We start from the raw sequence: 24,940 nt of genomic DNA on the forward strand, positions 1-24,940 counted from the left end.
TGATATCCCAAAAAAACACTGTTATCCTTAAAACACCATCTTCTGCTTACCCTGTCTGTATTTATCCCTCTGCCAACACCATTATATCTCAGCATTTATAATAAACAGTCAGCATTAACTTCCAAATCCCATGGTCTGTGTTAGTTTGTTCTACCTAAAATGGTGCAAGTTAGTAATTATTGCATGAAGGGTGGCCAAAACCCCACCAGTGTGAATTACTTCCCTCAGTTCATCAACATTGGGCTCTGCTCAGGAGGTATCCACTCAGCTGTTTGCTGAATTGTAGGCATCGTGTTGTTTGTGATGGACAGGCACCCTGGGGTAGCCTCAGCAACTCTCCCTTTCAGTGCATTAATGTGATTTGTTTCTGTAATGTTAAAAATAACATACACCTGAGGCAGTTTGCTGGACATTCTGACCCTGTGGGCCATAGCAGGCTGGCAGACAGCAAAAGGAAAAGCCTCATTTATGTACTGTGTGATCATTATCTCTAAGGAATAGTTTTATCACAAATTAGTAGGACTATAGAGTAGGGGGTTCTGATTAACAGAAGAGGTCTGGTATTCTCGAGTTTGTATTAGCACAGATGGCTCATGGGTATATATTTCATTTAATTTGACAGTCTAAACAATTGAAAGATGGTAGTGAGGAACAGCACAGGGTCCTGAGCTGATACTAATTCTGGCTAAAAAGGAAGCATAGTTTCCTTGAAAAATTAGTTTAACTTTTATACACAAACTCAGGTGCCCTTTGACCTGTTGTTATCAGGGAAGGTTAAACCCAGAGTGCTGGGTCACAGCATGCATGGACAACACTAATTAAATAAGGATGGACCTGAGAACATGGCATTTACATGACATAAAGCAGTAAATGGTGGCTGTATTGGGCATTAAATTTTGAAAATATACTGCCTTACCAGAATGCTTGAAGTTCAAGATCGAAAGCTGAGCCTGGTTTCATTGTCAAGGATTCTACTTTGGCTGGGTATATTTGGAGTTCAGTAAGACTAAACTATGCCACAGCCTGGGATTTATGTGTATGTACTTACCACAGGCTACAAGGTAGAAAATGAAGAAAACTCTGAAATGAAAGAGATTTTCTCGGGCTTGCATTGCTGTTTCATTAGAGTTAGGAGACTGTCATGTTCATTCCTTGTGCTTTCGTTTTCCCCTTTGACCCTGTGTCGCTCTGTCTGCTTGACATGTTTATTAAATAGAGGCTGTAGGCTGCACAGATAAAATCTAATTCTGAATCCCCACGTTACAGCAATTTGCCTACTTTTAAAAAACATCCCAAGAAGCTTTGCAGCTGAGTGTTCTCTCCTTTTGGATGTTTCTAACTTTTTTTAATGTTTGAAAAGCCATTATTTGTTATTAATCATTGTATTCTGTTCAGAGCATGAGTTATTAATGAGAAATGCATTTTGCTCTGTTGCAGAAATGAAGATGGTTTGGTTTCTTTTGCTTATTTCTAAGAAATATTATTAAGTTTTCCTGGATCATGTAATGTATGCCAAATGAAATGGTCAACCTAATGCTATACTGAATGTCAAATAAGCAGAATCCAGTTTTTCCTGTGTTCCTTGAAAACTTGAATTTATTCTTGCTTCTTTGGCTTTTAATGTTATATTCCAGTTGTGAACTATAGGTGGCTAAAAAGAAAAAAGAGATTCTGGACTTTCACAACAAAGAACATAGCCTGTACTTTGCAAAAAAAACCCAGAAGGGTGCAGTTGATGTGTATGTAATTCACACAAGTTCTAGAACGTACTGCTAGAGTGTAATTTCTGTTTCTTGGCCTTCTTTTCAGTCGATTGTGGGAGCTGAAGGACTGTCCCTGGCCTTCAGGCACATTATCAGCTCCCTGCTGTGGTACTGCTCCCAGCATACCTGTGAAGGATTGCTACACGAAGTCATTATTTGTGTGGGCTACTTCACTGTAAACAACACAGATAACCAGGTAAGGCAAATGGAAAATGGGATCAGAAGTTATCAAGGGCACATTTAGTCATGGATCCCTCCAGAAAACTAATCCCCTCAGCACTGGTTTTGAAGCACTTGGAATTCCTGTGAGCACAAACGGATGTGTTTGCAAAAGAGAAACCGAAGTTGTGTCTTAAGACAAAGACATTAATTTTGTGTGACCTTAAGCAAACTCCCTGTTCTTACGCTGCCATTGCATTGATTTTAACTGGCCTTGCTCCCTGCCAAGGTATACTTAGCAACTGATATTTTTAATTCTAAGTTAGCTTCGTGTCAGCTTGATCAGATGGTTGTGGTACCCAAGTTAAACTTTTTTAAAGCCAATTAAACTACTCTCCCATGAAGACTTGTCCTTGGATGCCAGTGTAGCTATCTCCCTGCTTGCCGAGTGCTCGTTTAAGTTTAAGCCATTCTTCTCCATGAATCTTTTTAGTAATAAACCAAATGCCCTGTCCAACAAACAGTGAACATTCCCCTTTAGCTTCCTTGATTGTTGTCCACTTTTACCACTGGACTTTGTGATCTCTCTTACTGGCTTATAAAATAACACAGACACAAAACTCAAAAAATATTTCAAATATATTAATCTTAAAAATCTCCCAGTTTCCTCAGCTTATATGTAACATCTCAGGGTGTATTGGGTTGGGCAGGGCAGGGGTTGGCACTGGCTCTTCAGATACGTGAACCTAACTCTGAATGTGTAGGTACTGCATTACGGTGCCCACAGGTTGGATATGATTCAGTTGAATGCTGCATTTTGTGAAGGTACTCACTGTGTTCTCTCTCTGTACTTGTACCACCTGGTTCCCTGTTTTGCTCAACTTTTGGGATAGGGCTTCAGGCTAGGAGCTCAGTGCCCTCAGTTCAGCTAATGAGCAGGAGGAGGAAGTGTTACACTTTGTCAGCAAAGGTTTGAGAAAAGCTGCTTAATAACATTCTGACAGATATTGACTGTAATTGAAGCATTGTAATATCTTAAAGCTGACAATGCTGTCACAAGAATTATATAGTTATATAGTGATGTTTCTGTGGCATTGGCTACAGCTGGAGGGAGGATCCTGCAGCCTCCCTACCCTGTGTGACCAAATCCCAGTCAGGATCTGGAGCTGCCTGTTGGCAGCACATCAGTATGGTCATTTTTAAACCCTGTGTGATGGTGCTGCCATTTTGAGTCCCATTGCTGCCCAACAAGTCGTGCTGGCTCCCAGAAGTGCCAGCAAACCATGTTGTCTGCTCTCTGCAGTTTAAAAATTTCTGTTCTGGCATACAAGTACAAACATACAAAGAGATGTGATTCATTGCATGGAGGACTTGGCACTGCAGTCGTGCCAGGAATAGTGCAGAAGAGGGATTTCCTTCAGCAGTGCCAGCCTGCAGTGCTGTCGGTGCTGGTGCCCAGGAGCAAGGTCCAGCCGTGGTGAGCAGGCACCAGGCCATGGCAGTGGCTTTGGGACTCCACGGGCCCCCAAGATACTGAGGGGGGAGCCTTTGTCTGGGGGCTGTGATTCTCAGATGAGTGTTTGGCAAGGTCCTGGAGTCTTCAGCATGTGCTCGTGGGGCTGAAGGTGGCTTCTGCAGCTTTCAGGGTCAGGTTTAGGGCTTCAATCAGACAGCCACAGTATGTTAGTCCTTTTTGTAACCTAAGGCTCTCTTCTAGGGTGGTTTGCTGTGGAGGTACTGTCTCAGATGTCATGACGTGCTTAACTTTTTGTGTAATTTCTAACATTCCTCATTAATATGTTTTTAACCAAGGAAGAGGCATTTTGGTTTGGCTTTTTTGTTTAAAAAAGCATTTTGAAAAACTGAAGCCTTCCTCACTCAAGTACTTGAAAAATACAGGGAAGGTTTTTTTGTGGAAGGAAGTAATTTTTCTTTCACTACCAGGCAAAGCAGTACGACTTGCTTACGGCCATTATTTTAAGGTGCTCTTTGTGTTGTGACTTCCACTAAAGACAGGCTGCCTTTCATGAAGAGGGAAGTGCTTTCTATTCATTCAGTTATGGCTTAATTTTTTATTATGTTAAGAGGTTCCAATTTTTTCTTTCGTTGTTGATCATCTGGGGAGTCCTACTAAAAATAAAAAATTGGTCTCACAGTGAAAGTTTTCAAATAGTAGGCTTGAAGTCCTGGCAAGTACAGTGTAATAAAAATAGATACACTAGACTTGAGCTATGAAAACAGATTTCCATAAAGCCAGATAGCTCTATTTAGTATTTGAACCAAGTTCAGCTTAGTCAATAACTGATGTATTTCAAGGCAGATTCAGGTCTTTCTTGCAGTCAAATGTACATTTGTTTGGAAATGTTTGCAGTTTAAAGTTTTGCTTTCTAAATTCGTATTTCTTATTACAAACCAAGATACGTTTTCATTCCTTTCAATACTCAAAACAAAAAAAGACAAACAGTTGTTTGGAGTTTTCTGTGTCCTCTTTGTGGTTTTTTTGTCTATCCTCATCAACAGATAAATATCCAAAGCAGCATACTGGAGTAAGGAAAAAAGGCATTAATTATTTAAAAAAACAAGAAAAACTCCCCAAAAAACCAGTTCCCCAGTTTGGAGAATAGATAGATTTCTAAAATGGAAGTTTTACAGCCTGTCAACCTCAACATTGACCTGTAGTAGTAGTACTGTGATTTAAGTAAGTGAACTACTACCACTATGCAGTCAAAATCATAAGAGGGCAATTTCCTAAATATTTCACATTCATAGAACAAAATCTTCCAAGAGCATCATATGCCAGTCATTTAATATAATACAGATTTGACTTCATTTATTACACTGTCTGTAAAAGTTTTTATATTTAGTTGAGTAGCAAATTAAAAAGGAAAAAGGAAAGTGCTTTTCTCTTGTATAGCTCGGAGATTCAGGTTTCCCTGCAGCTTCCAGGAGCCCTGAACCAGAGGGGCCCTCGCCATGGGTCCCACACGCAGAGGCACTGCCTGGGCTCCCACTTGGTGTTTCCACCACGCCTGGCTCTTGGTCCAGGCCCAAGTGATTCTGTCAAGGAGCAGTGAGGACAATGGATTCCTAAGGAGCACATTCCTGAGTGTTTTGATAGTGTTTGCTCTGTTTATTTTAAAAAGACTGTGATTTTGCTGACTCTGCCCACATATAATATATTAGTAATATTCCTTTCCTTCATTCCTATTTTTTTTTAACATTCACAAAGCTTTTCCAAGGCAGCTGCTGTCACTGAAGAAATAAATCAGTTATGAAAGTGAAAATTTCAAAAAGCAAGGAGTGTTTCTTTAATATTTGAAATGCCCCAACGCCAGCGGTGAGGCCTGAGCTGCCCTGTCTGTTTTGTATCGGCACGTGAACTTGTGTTTACTACAGAGCCAGACAGCCCCTGGTTCACAGACCAGCTCAGCTTTATTAGGCATCTGCTCCTCAGGAAGTATGAGCGAGGAAAAGGGATTCTCTTTTTCTGGCCACCATTTAATCTACTGCCATACAAAAACAGGTCCCATGATACCAAGAATAGACATGTGAAGCTAAACCGTGTAATAAAAATAATGTCCGATCTTTCAATAGCCAACCCTACTGTATCAGACTGTAGAATTACAGTTTCTAATTAAAATGTTCTTGTTAATTAAAAGTATCCTTCTATTTCATTACATTTTTATTCCCTTTCATTGTTTGATTTAATTAGTATAATGAATATAATTAGCATGTGCTGTCAACTCACCTTATTTGCATATTATATTGGATAATTGAATGTGGTCCTGTAATTAAATTAACAGGAGTGACAGATGATTTGGTTTCTTTCACGTTGCTGTATTGGGAATAGAAATCTTTCCATATTCATTGCAGTTAGGGAGTATTTTTCATCTGAAAAGTCCTCACAAATCAGATCCTCAGACTCAGGATCTTGCTGACAGGCTCCAGAAGTAGTTTCATTGTTCATTTGCATTGCTATGCCTTTATTTAAATAAAAGCAGCTTTTGTTCTCCCAGTCTTTGGTACACACTGTATGTAGAGTGCTCTAGAAGAATCCCACTAACTTTAAGGATTTGTAAGATACAAACTGTATATTTCTAGAAGGTACCATTGCTAGATTGCAAAACAAAATTGCTGCTGAAAGAGTTAGGAGAAAGTGTGTGCAGCTTTTCAGAACTTTGTTATAAAATTAGGGCTTCTAGATAGAAGTTAAAAGTTCTCTCAGAAGTTCTTTAAAAATTTCTATACACACTATGTGTCCTTGAAGGAACAATTTCATTCGCAAAAGTCTTCCAGCTGTGTAAGTCTAACTTAATTCTCTGTCCAAACCTTCTATCCCCAGACGTTCGCATCCATAACAAGGTATGTTATTATAAATTCAAAATAATTGAAATATTAATATCTAATAATCCATGTGTTGAAAATAGAAGCACATGGAATTAGATTTAATAGTATCAGTCACCTACTAGAAATTTCTCCTTGCTATATAGGTGTGGAAAATTTCTTGCAAAACATGTTTCAGGCATCCCAGCTAGCTCCAGGTAAAAGAGTAAGGAGCAGTAAGATAACAGGGTATTTTGGGAGGGAATTTCTCCCATGTTAAATATGTAAAATGTCACACAGCAGTATCACAGGTACAAATATAATGTGTAAAGAATTCGAAATATTGTATGGTAGGCACAGATCTGAAAGGATCTTAAAATTTCGGACTCAATCACAGCACCCAAAGCATGGTAGTTACTCCCCCAGAAAGGCTTCATCTCAAGATTATTTTCCCTTTTTTGTTAAATGATTGGCTTACAGTACTTTTTTTTTAAGCATTTCTTTCATGTAGTAGGTCTTACTTGTGTCGTAAAGTAGCGGGACACTTTATCCCACAGTGTATATCACAGACATGTATCTGTATATGACACATCCTAGCTGTGGTGCTGCTGGCCGGCAAGGGACACTTACAAAGTGATTTTAGACTGAAAGTGACCTTCTGTAGGGAAATGATTTTGTGCTTTTGACAGAGTTAGTGCATATTGAGTTTCAGTATGTGGCCGGTTTTCTCTAGTGTTAGTGGGAAGGAAGAAAATACTTCTAAAATGGAAAAACTGTGAAAATCAGAAGTCGACAGGAAAACTTGCACATTATAAAAATATGTAGAGTTTCCATATGGGTTGTTTACTAGAGGCCATCATTAAACTTTCATAGTTTGTGTTGCTTTTGGGGCTGTGGAGGGACTGAAACAATTTTGATCTGGTAGGTGGAGTTTATGAAAATACAGCACAAGAGTAAAGATGCAGGAATTGGTAGTTACCATGCTATTAACATCCCTGTCTGTAAGTAAATAGTATCTGAAATTACTTAATTCTGATTTTGTTGGTTTCTTCTCAAACAGGTATTTTTAAGGGTATTGGTTTCATGTTGAGGTTATGGGGTTTTTTCTTTAAACCTTTTTAAAAGAACCCCACACCCTGATGTTTTAAAGCTTTGTATGTTTGAGCAAAAAATATGCCTGGTAAATTTTGTGGAATAGCTGATTTTGGCAAGTGAGTGGTTCATGTGAAGTTGTAGTCTTGACTCCCATTTAGAAGCACTTCAGCTTGTGAACAAAAATCCCCTAAGGATTAAACTGCCTGAGTTAAAGCGGAGTACATTAAGGCAGCTCTGTAATGTATGCTTTGGCTCTCGCAGCCTTACATCCTCAGACCACATAAATTCGCTTAAGTGAACCAATGTCTTCAGGAAAGATGGCATTCCTGTCTGGGCAGTCAAGGAAAAGTGGGGTTGCCTTTTAGGTAATTTGTCAGACACCTTTGTTGTTGTTTGAGCTTCCTGATGAACTTTCTCTTTTTAAGAATGATCTATGACAAAGCAAATCAAATATGTCAGAAGCATTTGGGATTGCACATTTCATGTGTTACATCTTAATTGTATTTCTAACATTCCAAAATGCATCCTGGATTTTTTTGGATGTGGGGAAGGTAATTCAATATGAGCAAAAACTTAGCATTGAAGTAAAGTGTATTTAGTTTCAGTTCATGATGACTGGCTGATTCCTGTAGGGAGGAGAAGAGAGAGTGTACAGGACTTAGTGTGAGAAATTAATGCATTTGGATTTATGTTATTTCTTCCTCTCAAGCTGTAAACACAAAAGAATAAACTTATCTCCCAATGTCATAAAAGCCAGTACTTCAAACAGCCTTCAGATACAGTCCATAACTGAGGCTTAAAGAGGAAGAGAGGGAGCCATCGGCTGATGCTGCCTCCAGAGAGGCATTCTAATCTTACTCCTGGGTCAGGATGAAAGGAGTTTGGTGGTCTCAGCTTAATCCCCAGTGGAGCTTCGTCCACATCGAAGAAACACTGCAGAGTTTGGCATAATCCTGTTTAATAAGCAATTTGTTCCCAGCTCAGACCTGGGCCTGGGCCGCCCTGGGTTTGGATGGGGGCAGGCGCTTGCGCAACACCATCCTCCTGCCCGCTCCCACCCAGCCTGGCGCTCGCCCCTTTGCATGGGAACTGCTTTTCACACAGAAACTTAAAACAAAGTCTAAAGCCTGCAAATATTTAATCAGCCTTGTGAGCTATTGTCTGTCTCGCCTCATGTGTGAGGGAACTCCCTGTGCTTCTCCCATAAACTCTCAGTTTTCCAAGGCTCTGCAGAGCCGTGGTGGCTGTCCCCGACGTGGCCAGCCCCATGCAGAGGGAGCGTCGGTCTGCTCTGTGTTCCCAGCAGCTGACAGTTCTTCTGAGCCTTTGGATGCTGCTCTGAGGGTGGGAGCCTGCAAGAGGCCCAGAGAAGTCTCCCAAATCCGTTGTGTCATGTTCAGCTCAAGTCACACTTGATTGAAGCGATACTGAAACATAAAGAACAAAATGCATTATTGAAGTACTATGGAAAATGTTGCTCGTCTTCCTCTCCCCTTAATAAAGGGTAAATTGTAGCTCATTTTTCGTGGCAGAAAGGCCCATTTTCTTGCTCTCTGTTTGAAGCTTTGTCTCAGCCAGCTCTGTAATATGTCCAGTGGCTCAGTGTTTCACAAGCATTTTAGTTGATGATTAGATACTTGGACAAACCCTTTACATTTCTTGTGGAAGCCATAAGACAAAACGTGCTAGGAATAATAATTCCAAGACTATATAGTTTACTTGTGAGTAGGGTTTCAGAGTGTGACAGAAACGTTTGCTTTTGAAGAGGGAAAATGCTCTGAGACACACAAAAAGATTTTATGTGTTTTAGACTGTAATGTTTGAATTATTCACACCTTCTGGGGATTTTGACCCAAACTAGCTTTGTTTCCAAGGATGCTGGTGGAAACCTCAGCCAGCAGTCTGCTTAAGCTTCTGTTGACTGATCCTGTTTCTTCTCTACCCTTTAAATCATCTTCATTCAGATCAGTTGGGTTTCATTCTGTGTGAATGACTGGAGAATCGTGCCCAAAGCAGCAACTTAAATTTGTAAGCGGTTCATCATCGAAGTTGAAGATATTATCTAAGTGTGAAGATGATTCTTCAAAAATAGTGCAGGGCTACAAAGGCTAATTCTAATCACTTAAGGGCTCAGAATAATACCTGAGAATTTGAGATGTGTCATGATGGGTTTTTTTTATCTGACAGAATATATGTATGTCTCATACATTTGATCTATAATAATATTTTCTGATTAAAAATTATTAGGCCAACACTTAAACATATGAATCTTCTGTTACATTATTGTGGAAACAGTGAAGCTTAGAATTTTCTAGAAAGCAGTGATACCCTTCGGTTTAACAAGATCCTTAAGTATGTTATTAACATTAAGCGTGAGAACAACCTCACATTTAAATGTTTATTTTTATGGTAATAAATGCTAAAATGCTATCACTTCTGAAATTAGGCTTTTCCTTAATACCTTTTCTAGGTCAGATATTAATCAATTGCTATTTTATCCTGTAGCCTGGACATGTTTTAAATTCACAAGTAACCTCAATGCATATTAGAATTGTTTCCATTTTCCTTTCATCACATTGTAATGAAGTTTATCTTTTACAATATCCATTTAACATTATTTATTTATTGCTGAATTTAATCTTATAGTCTTATATATTAATCTTATAATTTTATATATACTTCATTTGTTGTCTTATAACTACGGTGACTTGTTAGTTGTCATTTTGGGCTGCATTTTTTCAAAGGCTTTGTGTAATGAACTTCTTTTGCTAGATTTTCCACTAGCATCACTTTTGATAAACATTTTTACATTTTTAATGCATTGCTGTCCTGGTAGTTGGCCCTTGTCCTGTCTTAAATGTCCATATGTCTTAGGATGATTACACAAAAACTGATGAGAAAATTTTTTTCTGTGATTTATACACAGAGTACCCCTAAATCTGCTTAAACCATAGAGCTCTAAAAGGACAATGCTTAGAATGGGGTTTATAGGAAGACTGATGTTATTCGTGAACTCCCTTATCTTCTCTCTGAAAGCTTAGGCATGACGCTGAGAAAATAAACACTGGAATTTTTCAAATAGACAAAATTCTTATTTTAAAATTTGAATGTAGCATTCTGGAACTTTTTTTGTGCATGGAAATGGTGCTCTGATTCCTGAGAAATGCTAGGAGGAATTTAGAACATTCTTTGCTCAGAGCTTTGCCAATAGTGGAGTTTGCAAAATGGAAAGAAAAGAGCTTGACCTTAAAACAGCAGAAGAGTCTAAGTGGTGACATATTCTGCTGATTAAATACTAGCAGTATGAGATCTGTTTATATAGAAGCAAAGAAATAATGCAGATCTAACTTTGAAGAGAAACTCTGGTTTACTGATATAAAGACTTACTTCTTTTACAAAGTTGTAAATAACCTGACATCAAACAAAGAGATTTAACTGTTTGATGGAATACTTTTACAGAAATTAGATGCACAGTTCCTATTCAATGAAGTTATTAGTTGTTAGTGCAAATTAGAATTGACATTTATATAAATGATAAATACATGGAAAAGAAACATTAGTAGTTCCCATACCAACTACCATTTTAAGATCCTAATATTTATAATGGCCATGTTGAAGTTCGGAAGTGCAGGAAGGCAGGAGTGGCCCTCAGAGAACCATTAACCTTTTAGGCTGAGTTGTTCTAAGAAAATTGCATCTGAACATGAACTACATCATAGCAGAAGAGCACAGGCAAGTAGAAAGGTACATTTTAATGCTTCGTTTCATAAAAATAAAAGGAAATTCTGTTGGGAAGGATGTTTTTCTAGAAAGTTAATTCAGCTCCCAGTGATAAGCACCGTATTTGTTTCTAAATACCTGTGGAACACACCGTTTCGCTGCCAGGTTTTTCTCCAAGAGCCAAAGAAGGTTTTGCTTCAGGAAGTTCTGAAGTTTCCAACTGCATTTTCCTGTATCCATATTAGTATAACTTTGTCTCAGTTTTCACGTGATAAAAGAGTTACAACTCCTAACATTTGGTCAAAATTAACAAAAACCATCAGCCTGACTATAGACTACTAAGAACATGGCATTTTCATGCAGGGTTAGTCACACAAGAGCAGTGCACTTGGATGACCTGTAAGGTTTTGTTCAAAACCTGACATTTGGGTTTGTGCCTACAGATTTCAGTTCTTTCCTTGGCAGTCTTTTTCCTTTCTCTGCTGTCCATTTTCCCTTTTTTCTGTGGATGAAAGAAACTGATGGGCTGCAGAACGCACCCATGGTTTCCATTGCCTCCCTGGGAATGGTGGTGCCATCCCTCTGCTGGCAGGAGGCACTGCCAGGGGCTCAGATGGCAGCTCAGTTGCTGGCTGTTGACTCCACCTTGTGCTTTGGCCATGCCCCTGTCCCTGTGGCTCTGGTGTGCCCCAGCAGTGCTGTTGGTGCCAGCTATTCCTTTGCTCCCAAAGTTTCTTCCCAAAGTGAATCACTTCTCAGTTCTTTATTTTGCTCTTGCACAGACAAAAGTTTGCTGCTGGCTTACTTACTTACTTACTTACTATCTGACTAGAAAATGAATTAGCTTCTTTAAAAGATAATTCCAGTGTTTTTGTTGTATATATTGACAGAAATAACTGATGTGAATAATGTCTTTACAGAGCTGCAAATGTTCAAGTGAAGCAAGAAAACCTAAATCCACCAGTAGAACTAGACTAAATACTGCTCTAAAAATCAGCACTTCCAGTCTGCAGTAATCCTGGACTAACCTTGGGTAGTACACAAGCAGTGAAAAAGTTCTTGGTCTGACACTGTACCATTTATTTTGTTATCTGTAATAAAATATCTGACAACATTTAACATACATGCATAGAACCATTGGAAACCAATCTGGGATCATAATCTTCTTTAAATCTTTGGAAGATTGCAAGCAGAGTTTTAAATTCAATTAGTTCCTGTTTTTTGAATGCAGTTACAACTTGGAAAAAGAAACTCAGGTTGTCACCAAAAATGCTACTCCATAATAAATCTTCCCAGGGTAATTTAATTGAACTGCTAGTTCTTGATAAATTACTAGCATGCATCTCCATTACATGTCTATTTAGAACATATGAATACATGAATGATACGAATATATGAATTATCAATTCACATTAATTTAACTAATATTTGTTCAGTATTTTACATACAGTCATTCTTCAACTTTCTGGCTGATATTTTAGTTTGTCAATGAAAATCCTGTTTTTTAAAAGGTGTTTGTACACTCCTCATTATGAAAATATAGTTTCAAAGACAAGAGGATTCTCATTTTAGTCTTCTGTAAAATTACCTGGTGAATTGGTAAGATTTTACATCTGATTTGACACGTAACTGCTGAGACATTCTGTATCATTGCTGTACCATTCCAAAGTTCTGGATCCTATTAGGAGGATTTTTTACCCTCCTTTGACAAAAACACATACATATGCATTTTAAAGTAATGGTAGTTTTTGTTGATAAAAGGAATACAGAGAAAGATTAAGTGAAGTACAAATATGTGTATATGCAGTATGTAAATAGAATTAGGAGGTGTTCAGCAAAACATCTTTCTCTTGCTAGTTCTCAGGCAAAGGTTGCCCCTGTGTGTGCTACTCATTATCTCCCTGCAAGGAAGGAAAGGAGCTGCACTTTTATGATTCTCATTCCTGCAGGACCATCAGAACATTATTTTGGGGGCCTTGGAGCTCACTGAAAAATGAAATGAGCTGCAGCGTTCCCCTTTGCTACCCAGAGGAAAATCACACCCAAGTTTTTGGGTTCATATGGTTTGTTAGTTCCCTATAAAAGGCATTCAGTCCTGGGAAGTTCTCCTGTGCAAGGTGCCAGGAAGTAGTGCAGGAGAGGAAGGCTGCTGCTGCTGTCCTGGTGGGCATACAAGGAAGAACTGAGTATCCAGCATGGAAAATCCTTCCAGCAGTCACCTCAGGTCTGGGGCCAGACACCCTACCTAAGTGACAGGGGAAGCCTTATCTCCCAGTGGAATGATGAGTTCCCCTCACAACTTTATTACTGTTTCGTACCACATGGAGCTTTTAATTTTTTTGATTGATTGTCCTATTTTATTGCTCAAGTGCTGTGTGGCATATTGCTGGCTTTTGTCATTGAAGTCTGTTTTGAAAGACTGACTTTTATACTGCTTCAGGCTTTCACAGCGAGAACTGCAGCAAATGGCCAAGCAATACACTTCATAGTGATTATTGGCCCGGGTAAACGTGAGGAGAACATGGATTCCATCTAGAGACTTCAGAAATCATGAATCATGCTTTCTTAAGTGATAAACTTCAGAAATACCAGTACAGTGGATGGAGATGATTATTGCACTTGAGAGAGCAGAGTGCATTTCCCAAAGAGTCACACGGGAGCAGGGATTGCTGGTAGGGCAGAGGAGAGAGCCTGACCTGCAGGCTATTGGAGATTAAGCAAATTAGCAGGACCTGCAGAAGGCTATAAACTGGTGGGAGTGACAGAAGGTTACTGATAGGCAACCTTGAAAGGTGTTGCCCAGTGAAAAGTTCCCACAGGTCACCACATCACTCATGGTGCCGGACAGTCAGCTGTGGATGCAGCAGGCGTAGCATGCGTGGTGTGGGAGACATGGAAATGCAGACAGACACTAACCAGGGGGGATTGTAGTCCTGAGGTGAGGATGTGAGTTGTTCTAGCCTCTCCTTCTCAGCAGGCTTTTACATTGAGAGCAGTGTTGGCCAGTGCTTTCTGGTGTGCTAAACCTGAATTCTCACCATGCTCTGTAACAGGGGCTGCACCTCCAAAATGCATCAGGACCTGGAGTTTGGCTGGTGGCACAAAGGGAAACTTCCTTGATTCTTCATGAAATAGCATTTCAGAAACCTATTTGCTGTGTCTCCTACCTGTGCGTTGTTTGAGTCTTCAGAGGATTGTTCCAACATTTAGTACATTTTGGGCCATAAATAAGCTAAGGTAAGCTGGAATTTATTCCAGCTAAGCACAGGCAAAATCAATAAAGTTGAATGAATATCTATAAATTTTGAGAATAAGCAACATTTTAAAAGGAAACAAAGAAAACATTAATGTGAGCTGCCTGCTCTGGGATAAAAAAAAAAAAGTGGTAGCTTAGACTAATTTGATAGGTCTCAGTTCAGAAAAAGAAAACCACAAGCAAATATTAATGAAGCATAGGCACATAGCTGAAGTTAAGCAGGTGCTTAAATGCTTGGCTGTACAGAAATGCAGTGATTTAATTAGGATCTTGTTACATTTGACAGGCATATCTGACTTTCAGGCTAGAGGGAGAGCAACAAGAAAAGCTAATTCTAGGTTAATGCATCTGGATCCCAGTATATGGCAGGAGGAGAGGCAAGCTGCGTTTCAGTAAGGAGTTTGTATCTTGTATGAGACCAGTTTGTAAGATGAACATTCCATATTCCAGCCTGTAAAACTCCCTGGGATTATTAAGCCAAGTGGCTGTTTAAAAGGCAAAAAAAAAAAAAATCGAGAGAGAGAACTGCAAGGTTTTTATTTGTTTTCTTTGTTGTTTATCTGCTAAGTCAAGCGCTGGCCTTCACTTTCTCCACCCATTGACAGTGAAACAAGGAATATGTGCTCTGCTGCAGGTTTTATTTGATTGGGTTTTTTTCCAGTAAAGGGTGACTCATGGGTTTTTTTCTTCAGAGTACATAATACAGTGTATCAGGTTTAGTAGCTGCATTAGTACAATGAGCTGAAATCATTAAATTGATTCCATATGTGATAAATACCAGATTAAAACAGTCAGCAACCCCTGTATATACCTTCCTATCTTTAATGTTGATAACATCATAGTAGTAATAGTAAAACTGTTGAAAAGAAAAAGATAACGAAATAATAATTCCATGGAAGCTGTTTGGATATCTGCACTGTGAGTTTGGCAGGACTTCACTAACTATCTGTGGCATTTTTAGGACAGGTAAAGGAAGTGAGCTGTGAAATGAAAAATGAAAAGTCCCAAAAACTTCTTTGCCTCTGCCTGTTCATCAAGGGTATGGTGGCCATTAAAAAGAAATCAAGAGTTCTCTTGTTCTGTCCTGGATCAGAAATGCCAATTGTAGTTATTTTAGTACAATTATGATTGACTTTAAATACTTTTCTGATTGTAGAATTTACCACAGAAAAATAGAACAGTACAATAACCACTCTGGTTAATTTAAAATTTCAACAGTACTCCCAAACTTGGAGGGCACCTCTTGCTTACAGGGTGGGAGCTGAGAGCTTAGAATCATTCAAATGCTTCAGTGATATTTTCCTCAAAACAGTGTCTGAATGTATATGTAATTGTCACTTTTTTTGGCTGTCTTTTTAAAATTCCTCCTGTCTTTAAGGACATTAAGACATTGCTACCAGTATTTTGAAAGGTTTTTAATGTCTTTTTTGACTGGTGAACTGAAAAAATGTAAACTATTACTTTGTTCATCTTGTTTTTAAACTGAACTGCATTATCAACTTAGTGTGTGCTCTGAAGGTATTGTTAAAAGTGCTTTGAAAACTTGTAAATCCCTGTAATTTATGTTCTGTAGTCTCAACTGCTTCTTTCTGTCCTTCTGGTTTTAATTTGAATGCAGTCTTGTCTGGGTGTGTACCTGTAAAATTGTGTTTTTCCAAGTACAATTTACAGTCGTGACCCTCAGTTTTACAGTGTTCCAACCTTATAGAAGCTTCCTCCTATGCCAAAAAGCCAACTTTGGGTCAAACAGCTCTTTCATATTGTAATTGTCTAATCAAGGTTCCTTGGAACAGATCCGATTTGGGCATTTTTTAGTTTATCGCAAAGATTTTATAAGAATATCAAGTGAATTGGAAAGGTTCCTTTGTAGGAGACCAGTGATAGCATTGCCCGTATTTCTTCAGATGTATACAGTTGTAAACTTAGCCTTCTTCATGACAACAGTCCCATTTATCTAAACAATTCTCCTTTTAGAGCCAATGGCACTGATAGAAACTGAGATAAGAAATACAGATGGGAGGATCTCTCCGAGTCTCTCCTTACAGAAACTTCTTGCTGGGCAGCTCACAATCCCCTTTTCTTTTTGGTGCCTGAGAACGCGTGGCAGACAGCTCCCATGAAACACAGTCCTCTTGAACTGCCAGCTCAAGGAAAGGATGGTCGGGCTTTGGGAGGGTTTTTTAAATCCTGGTGATTTCCTTCTGGATCTTTTTCCCCCCATGCTTAGTGTGTTTAAATGGCAGGCACTGGGGTTTTGTGTTTCATAGCTCTAACTTAGAATAGTCCCTGTGCTATAATTCTTTGTCTTTTGAATTAAGGTATTAAATTATCTATTTTATTGTAATCTGTAAATTAATCCCTTGCTTATTTGCTGTCTTTTTGGGTGATACAGAAAAAAGAACTTTCAGAGCTTTGTATTTTTTGTGTTACTCCACAGTAAAAATAGTACTTGCACACTGAAACAGAAGTTATTTGAACTAAATATTATAGGCTTTATTTTTAATACTTACTCCTCATCCATGCTCATTTTTTTAGCATGACTTCAGCACCCTTGGTGGTTAAGAGGAAGAGAAGAGCAGATAGATCACGTGGTTTATTTTGTTCTGTTTGTGTTTTCAGATCATTGTACAATCTGGCCGTCACCCCACGGTGCTGCAAAAACTCTGCCAGTTGCCTTTCCAGTATTTCAGTGATCCTCGTTTAATCAAAGTGCTTTTCCCATCACTAATAGCTGCTTGTTACAATAACCCTCAGAACAAGATCATCCTGGAGCAGGAGATGAGCTGTGTTTTACTCGCCACCTTCATCCAGGTACTTCTGCAGTGCTGTGGCAGGCACAGGGGCACTGCCAGTGCTGTGCTTGCCTTTGCTCTCAGTGTGGGGATCGCTAACTTAAATAAAACAAGCAAACAGCAGTGAAGTAGTTTCAGATTCTCTGCAGCTCTTCTCAAACCACAGATTGCGCCTGTACTTGAGGCACCGTATCACACTAAAAGGTTACTGAGTAGTTCAGGTTCTCACTATCCATGCAGAATCCTGTTTTTATTAAAGTTACTTGGATGTACTGGGAAGATCTGATGTAGATCTTAAAATATTTTTTTTCAAGAATTCCTGCACTTATAGCATATCTGAAATTGCTATATTAATGTGTTTACGTACAAATGTACAGTTGTATACTGTGTACCACAGATTTACAGAGAACTGGGTAAGTGTATATATTTTATGCAGAAAATACACAAAACATATGTTACCAGTCTAATCTTGCAATCTTTATTTTTGACAGTAAGCCACCAAGGTCATTAGAAATACTGTTTTGAATAAGGATTTGCAGTATTTTTCTTCCCTTTGTCTAAATTTATATGCTGTTTTATCTATCAGATTTTTTGCATGCCTCATGGTTTTAATGCATTTTATTGACTGTTTCCAATGAATAAACGCAGTTTTCATAAATACTCTACTATTAAAAATAATACACTTTTAGGAGTCTGTAACCCTGTATCAGTCACCTGAAAGTTACTGTTGTTGATAAAGAAATGTTACTCAAACTCTTTTCCCTTAATGCCTTACAGCTAGTCCAAGAATAGGCTACATGCGTTTGAGAGAGAAAGTACAAGAACTAAATATTTACCAGAAGTCTTTGCATAACATCAAACTTCTGAGTGCAACTACTTTTTATCCTTTTAATACTAAAATAATTGCATAGCAGTTTTTTTAAAAGAAGTTTGGAACTTAGTATTCAAATATTTGCCATACAGTAATGAACTTCTGGTTAGATACACAGCTATAATTCATCTTTTTTTACTTTCTTATAGTGAAACTGCAGATTTTAGTGTAGAAGTTGGGGTAGGGAAAAAAATTGTGCATTATTGGTAAGTGCAGCAAGTTTTGTTTGGGTTTTTTTCAGCTAAAAAACATAAGAGTGGAGGAGAATGTTCCCTATATGAATAATTAAGGTTGTTTACCTTGATTTCTGTTCTATAAGAGATGCAATGGCACTAAAATCCCCAGTAGCTACAGTAAAGCATAAGTATATTTATAAGGGTCAATGTTACTAATTTGATTTCCAGTTAGAGTTATATCCCAGATGGCAAGTCCGTGTACTATTCCTGCAGGCTTTTAAAAAAAGGTGTTCTATTAAAATATGGAAGAGTTGTGTGTGCTGTAAAGTGTCCTGTCACTGCTGACTTCACTGGTCCTTCAGTATTTTGCCTGTTTTAAAGTCTAATCCCGGATCTTGCACACATGCATACACGGAGAGCAGTTCTGGCAGGATGCAAGGAATGCTGAGATCCTGCACACACAGAAGGGACTTCCCTCTCTACTTTTATTTCAACTCACTGCCGTTTGTGAAGCAGATCTCTTATTTGCTTCAGTAGAAGGTCTGGGAAAGACTGTAAAATGTTGCCCCGAGATTAGAAAATGAGATTCTTCCTTTGCCAGAGAACGCAAAAAGAAGTTCCATTTACGTAAAAGTTTGGTGGTGTGTACGAATATAACACTTAAATACAGTGTGTTAAATGTGTGCAGCAAAAATCAAAGGAAGAGCATTGCTGCATTTTACAGCGACCTCCCTACCAATAGATGTGTTTCCGTCATCTGAAGTTTGCATCAGCCGGTTTATTTTTGTTACTTCTGTTTTGAGATATGCAGAAATAAGTAGAAACATTCAGGAGTATCCATGATTTGCTGTGTTGTATCTTATGTCTGATAATACCTTCTTCAGTATTCTGCTGGGTGGGTACTCCAACAAGACATAAGATCTGTAGTGGGGAGCTGGCTGGTTCCGGGTGAGGTTGGTGTCCGTGCTGGCTCCGAGGATGCTGCATCCCAACATCCGACAGCAGCTGGGATTGCACAGTGCTCTGGGTGCTCGCGCCAGCCCCCCGCAGCTGGGGGCACAGCTGGCTGCCAGGGGCAGCAGCGCTGGGCAGCAACTCCACATTCTCCCAGGAGATCAGCACCTCCGGCTCCCAGGTCACTGGGAAGCACGGCCATTGAAATGGGGATTGTTCATCAAATTTGTAAGAGTGTATTTGGAGTCGGGAGCAAAAATCTGAAACACCATTTGTTTTACAGAAACACGGCTATGGTAAATAGAAATCACAATTATTTTGTAAGAAGACATTAAAGCCTTGGATTCTCTGTTGTATACTAAAAATATTTTTTTTGAAAACAGGTCTAAATAAATGTGTAAAAATCCACTATAAATTACAGAATTTAAGTGCTGGCAGTATTCTGTTATAATACATAGCAAACAAGCCGGAGTTCATTAATTTACAGACTACATAAAGTATTAGTATTTTTGAGTGACTGTGAAGACTTAAAAATGTTGGTTTAATTCCTTAGATATAAGATCTGAAAACCTGATGTCTTTTTTTTGTTTGTTTTCCCCCCCCAGGATTTTGCACAGAGCTCAGGCCAAATGGAAAGTCAGTTATCTCAGCAGAGGGGTATGTTCACTGCAGTGTAACAGAGTAGCAGTTGGGTAACAAAATGTGATTAAAGTTTTTTGAATCTGCATTGATTAAAAGAAATACAGTAAATTGCAGCACAATTTTACAGTTTGGGAGTGGGCTCCCCGGCTTACATCCTGATTTATACATACGTGTCTTCCAGTCTGCTGCTCGTCGTATCAGGGATTCAGACTGTTAGTCTTTATTAAATGCTGTGTGGTATCATGTCTTAGAATGTGATACTGTACCTGCACATATTTAATTAGCTGACACAAAGGCTGCCTTCAAGAGTTTTAGGTTGCAGAAGCCACGCAGCCATGCCAAAACACCCACGGAGCCAAAAAACTCTAAAATACTGTCCTGTAATTGTCCTTTAAAGTTTGTCAGTTTGCAGAAGAGTCATGATTTTTTTTCCCCTTCAGTTATTGTAAATATTATTTAAAATGCAGTCAACCTTTTTAAGCTAAACATTTGAAAGATTCTCAGCTGAGATGGCTGTTACTTGCTAAACGCATCTGAAATTCAAGTGTTGATGGGCATCTGGTCTTGAGTAGCCGTATCGTGCATAAAATGTGACACTCAGTCACTTCTCCCTCATAACAAGTAGAAATCCTCCACCATTTTGCTCAACGTTTGCCAGGAGTTGAGTGATTCTAGGTCTAAAGCATGAACTTTTTGTTTAAAAATAAATTATAAAATTAAGGTAACTTGATAGAGATTTTTACTGTCAACATTAGACATCTCAGTCTGAAGCAGCGTCATGCAGCACAAACTTTCCAGGATTGTGTTTGCATGCGAATCTGCTCAAGAAACATCTAAAATCCAGGTGGAAAACTTGCTTTTTATTTTCACTATTCACACTGGATGAACTTTTAAACAAAGGTGTGGTGACATATGAGTGTGATTCCTAAACATTCCCCAGTTGCAAAAAAAGTTGACTTAATAACAGTGTAAGCAGGATTATTTTATCCGTTCTATCACTTGAATGTGAAGGATAGTGTTCCCAAAAACAAATGGGAATAATAATACTGACGGGAATAAAACCTGAAAGCACAAACAGTTGGGTGCTGCATGGAGGGTCAGACCCTCAAACCTGCGCACAGTGAAATCTGTCCACGTCACTGCACACTCTTAGGAGTGAAAGCTGCATTTGTACTCGTGCTGTGAGCTCTGGGGAGTTGGGAGCACAACTCTTCTGCAGCCCTTTGTGGAGAAAAAAAACTGCTGAGCAGAAAACGCTGCTGAGGCTGCCCAGAGTTGAACGAGGCTGAGCTAGTCCCCGGTGGGTCCAAGAACATAAAGTGTGTAAAGATGTATAGTGTTCCTCTGCATAGGCAGAGAGCCTGATCAGCTTAAAAATGGAAGCCTTTGCTCATCAGAGCCTCTGCCCCCATTCTTAAAGCCAAGCGTAGGTGTCCTGAGCTCTGCAGAAGTGTCACCCCATGGTTTGAGAAGATTTTGATGGGGGAGGGGAGCAAATGTCTTAAAGTATCTCAAATTGGCTGCACATTCATTATTCTTGTTTTATTGCCATCTTATCTTAAGAGGGAATAACTTGGTAATTTTATGTTCTGTCTTCAACAGAAAAATTTTTCAGTTCTCAAGATTATCTTGAACTGTCCAACAGATTCCCCCGGCAGTCCTGGGAAGAAGCTCGACAGTTCTTCTTGAAAAAATAAGAGTTGTATTTAGTTTTTAAATCCCTAACATCATCACACTGACCAGTTCCTGCTGACTACCTTCTTTAAAACGCTGTTCCGAAACGTTTTTGATACTCTAAATACTTATGCTGTAGATATATAATTTGCACTATTTATATCCTAAGTACTGTAGATATTTCCAAGTTCTGTTTTGTAATTTTGATAATTTGAGTTTATTTCGTTCATGTATCCAATGTCATGATTTTGGTGTTTTCTGCCCTGTGGTGGGACTTGCACTGCAGAACTGCTGAAATAAGGTTGCAAATAGAGAAAATATGTTCTATATATCTTGTAATAAAATAACTTATTCTGTCTTGTCTGACTTCCGCATTATAATTGTCAGTGTGTTTGAATTACCATAAACAACACGGCTTAGAGGGGAAAAAAAGACTCATAAGATGTCTTTTTTCGTTAATCAAGAGTCAATCAGAATCAAATCAAGGTAATTCGTCAGATCTGGCCCGGGGGAAAGTTTGCTTATAATTTTTGGGTGATTGAGGATACGTCACCTAATACGGATTTTTTAGACCTCATGCATTTTTAACGTCTCGGTTAGACTTGAGCGAGGCTTGTTTAAGCCTCACGATGTTCTCTGAGCGGTGGAGGTTCCGCGGCGCGCAGCTGAGCCGCGAGCGCGCGCGGGGGCGGTGAGGGGGCGCGCGACACCCCGGGCCCTGCGCTGCGGCGGGGCCGCCGCCGATCCCGGCCCGTGGGCACCGGGACCACGACCCGGGCAGAGACCGCGACCGGTGCCGGAGCAGGGACCGGGACCGCGATCGGCACCGGGACAGCCCCGTCTTGGCGGCCCCGGGCCGCGGCCCCCGCGCCGCACATGGCTGCCCGGCCCGGGCCTGAGGCGTCGGCGGTCCTGAGGCGAGGCCCGGGAAGAACGCGCGGAGCCCGGACGTCCTGACCCGGACGGAGCCAGGTAAACGCAGGGGCCTCGCGGCGGGGCTGGGAGGGGCGGCAGGATCCCCATGATCACCTGTCCCCAGCCGGGAAATTGCCCGTCCCGGCGGTGCAAAGCAGCCCTGGGCTGAGGCGGCCCCGCAGGCCGGGCCGCTCCGTGCCCCCCGACGGCAGCTCGCCTGGGAGCCTGGTCCCTGCACACGCGCTCCCCAGCCCCTCGGGGTGGGGGAGCCGCACCGACGCCGCGCTGCACATCCCCTGCGCCCCGGAGGGCTCCGGCAGGGCTCGGCTCTCCCCCCGCTCCCCGGGTGCCCGGGGATGGGGACTGGGGCGCGGTTCGCCGTGGCTGGAGCTTGCCCGGGCCTGCGATACTGCGGGGAGCTGGTCCTGAACAGTCCCGCACGGGTGAGAGGGAGGGCACGGGAGCTGGAGCGGCCCCGCCGCGCTCACAGGTGATGCCAGAGGCAGATAAGGAGTCGCCGCCGGGGTCTGGTCGGGGGGATGGACACGCGGGAGAGGAGGGCTCCCCTCGCTCCGCCGCCCCGGGGGAGCCCCCCGCCACCCTCAGGGAGGAGGCGAGCCAGGCCCGCACCGCGGCAGGTGCGAGCACGACCCGGGCGAGCCTGGGGGCTACTCCGAAAGGGAAACCTGCGCTCCGCCTCCCCGGCTATAAATAAGCGGCCCCGGTTCTGAAAGCCGATTAGCGCGTTGCGGCGAGGCCGTGCGAGAGAAGCCGGGGCCGTGCCCGTCCCGACCCGCTCTGTTCCGCTCCCGATGCGGGCGGCCGCACCCCTCCGAGCCCGGGATACCCCTTCGCCGCCCTCCCTCGACTTTTTTTAGGGTTTTTTTGTTTCTTTTCGTTTAAATCCATTTTTGTTTTCATTTTTGCTTTTTTTTTTATTAAGTCCAAAATATTTAATCCCACTATTCAACCGCTGACTCTGACAATAAATAACAATAACTTACTTTTGATCGTTAAAGGCGCAAACAATCCGTCCTTCGTCCATTGATAACTTAACATTATTAGTACTGGTTTCCCCGCTAAAAAGTCTCGTTTCCGTGTCCCGTTTTTCCAGCGATCGTGCGGGGCCGGGCGCCACGGCCCGGGAGAGGCATCGGTGTGAGATGAGGATGGACGGCTCGGCTCCGCGGAGGAAGGTCCAGGCCGGCTCCGCGGCCGCACGCCGGAGGACTTTCTCCCCCTTTTGTAGGTTTTCTTTAAATTTATTTTTCCCTTTCAAAAAGGGAAGAAAAACCGTCCCCAGCGCAAGCGGAGGGCGAGGCAGCCTGTCACCGTGCCGGGTTCCGGCGGAGAAATCCGCGTTTCTTTGGGGAAAAGAAACATCGAAATCCGCAGGGAAAAAACCCAAACCAACGAAATAACCAGGGCGGGGGCTCTCTCTCCGGTCTGGTGAAGGCAGCGAGGATCCCGGTGCTTTTTTTGGCCGTCAGTAACATATTTTTTGTTTGTTTTTAAATAAGAATAATTAAAAAACAAAGGCGCTTGTCCGGCGCTCTGGGAGCGGCCCGGGGCCGGGTGTCTCATGCAGGGAGCGCAGGCATGCGGAGGTCCCGCGGCGGCGGGCGGACGGGCCGCCTCACGTCTCGGCCGGACTGGGCACCATGCTGTTGGGGGTGTCGGGGAGCTGGGAGGACAGCGAGGTCACGTCGCTGCCGGAGGAGGTGCCCAAGGAGCCGGACTCGGAGAAGGAGACCTGGGGGAGCAGCGGTGGTGAGGGTCCGGCACGGTTGCCCCCTGCCCCGTTCCCCTCCCGCAGCTCCCGGACCCGGCGGGCCGGGATCTGCCCGCCTCCCTGAGGCCCGACGGACGGCCCGGCGCGGCTCACCAGCTGCTGGAAGGCGGCGGGCTGCTCCAGGTCGCTCTGCAGGGCGAACTCGCTGAGCGCCTTCCAGGGCGGCTGGTAGGTCTGGACCTCCACGGCACTGCCCTGCACGGCGCTCTCGTGGCGGATGGGGCTGCCGGCCACCAGCGGCGTCCCGGTGAGGCCCTGCAGGCTCTGCGGGCATACGGGGATTCAGCGCGACTGCCGCCCGAGCCCGCGGGGCCGAGCCCCCCACCCACATCTCCCTCCCCGGCGGGAAGGGCGGATGCTCACCGTCTTGTCGCTGTGCTGCTGCTGCTGGAGCTGCTTCATGAGGATGGATTTTTTCTTGTCCTTGCAGCGCTTGTTCTGGAACCAGACGCGGATGACGCGGGGACTGAGCCCCGTCATTTCCACAAGCTGCTCCTTCATCAGGGCGTCGGGGCGCGGGTTGGCGGCATAGCAGGTCCGCAGCGTGTGTAGCTGCTTCTCGTTCAGCACCGTCCGCACGCGGGTGGTCTTCTCGGCCGCCTTGTGCGCCGGCGGCCGCGGGGCGGGCGGCCGCCCGGGCACCGGCTCTGCGACGGGCGGGGAGGGCGCGCACCGTCAGCGCCGTCGCCCGCTCGCCCGCCGCAGCCCCCCGGACACTCCCCCCGCCCCGCCGCCCGCCCGGCCCCAAAGCCGGCCAGGAAGACAACCACGATCCGAACGGGCCTAAACAAAAACCAGCTACACACGC

The 24,940-nt window shown here is 42.2% G+C and overlaps 2 protein-coding genes across 3 annotated transcripts in view; one reads left to right on the forward strand and one right to left on the reverse strand.

Annotated features, from left to right (window-relative positions):
- Positions 1–21,791, forward strand: part of SCAPER (S-phase cyclin A associated protein in the ER) — a 136,163-nt gene extending 114,372 nt beyond the window's left edge. For both annotated transcript variants that reach the window (XM_042021801.1, XM_042021800.1), the window contains exons 29-32: positions 1,810–1,959; positions 16,936–17,127; positions 19,715–19,766; positions 21,354–21,791. In XM_042021801.1, the coding sequence (XP_041877735.1) occupies positions 1,810–1,959; positions 16,936–17,127; positions 19,715–19,766; positions 21,354–21,448 (489 nt within the window). In that variant the 3' untranslated portion in view covers positions 21,449–21,791. The remainder of the gene's footprint in view (positions 1–1,809; positions 1,960–16,935; positions 17,128–19,714; positions 19,767–21,353) is intronic.
- Positions 21,792–23,269: 1,478 nt separating this feature from the next.
- ISL2 (ISL LIM homeobox 2) lies at positions 23,270–24,794 on the reverse strand. The gene is made up of 3 exons (XM_042021802.1): positions 24,496–24,794; positions 24,226–24,396; positions 23,270–24,093 (listed from the first exon to the last, which is right to left on the reverse strand). Exons 1-3 carry the CDS (start codon positions 24,631–24,633, stop codon positions 23,977–23,979), a joined length of 426 nt encoding a protein of 141 aa, XP_041877736.1. The 5' UTR covers positions 24,634–24,794; the 3' UTR covers positions 23,270–23,976.
- Positions 24,795–24,940: the final 146 nt, after the last annotated feature.

Source organism: Corvus kubaryi, unplaced genomic scaffold, assembly GCF_017639235.1.
Source record: "Corvus kubaryi isolate FWS band 111438036 unplaced genomic scaffold, C.kubaryi_AGA036_p1.0 37172, whole genome shotgun sequence".
Lineage (NCBI taxonomy): Eukaryota > Metazoa > Chordata > Aves > Passeriformes > Corvidae > Corvus > Corvus kubaryi.

Coding starts and splice junctions, on each gene's coding strand:
- ISL2 (XM_042021802.1), bottom strand. CDS start 24,633: ATGAAGGAGCAGCTTGTGGAAATGACGGGGCTCAGTCCCCGCGTCATC. Junction 24,397..24,495: donor AGCAGCACAGCGACAAGACG/GTGAGCATCCGC, acceptor GTATGCCCGCAG/AGCCTGCAGGGCCTCACCGG. Junction 24,094..24,225: donor CCGCCGCCTTCCAGCAGCTG/GTGAGCCGCGCC, acceptor CTGCTCCCCCAG/GTCTCCTTCTCCGAGTCCGG.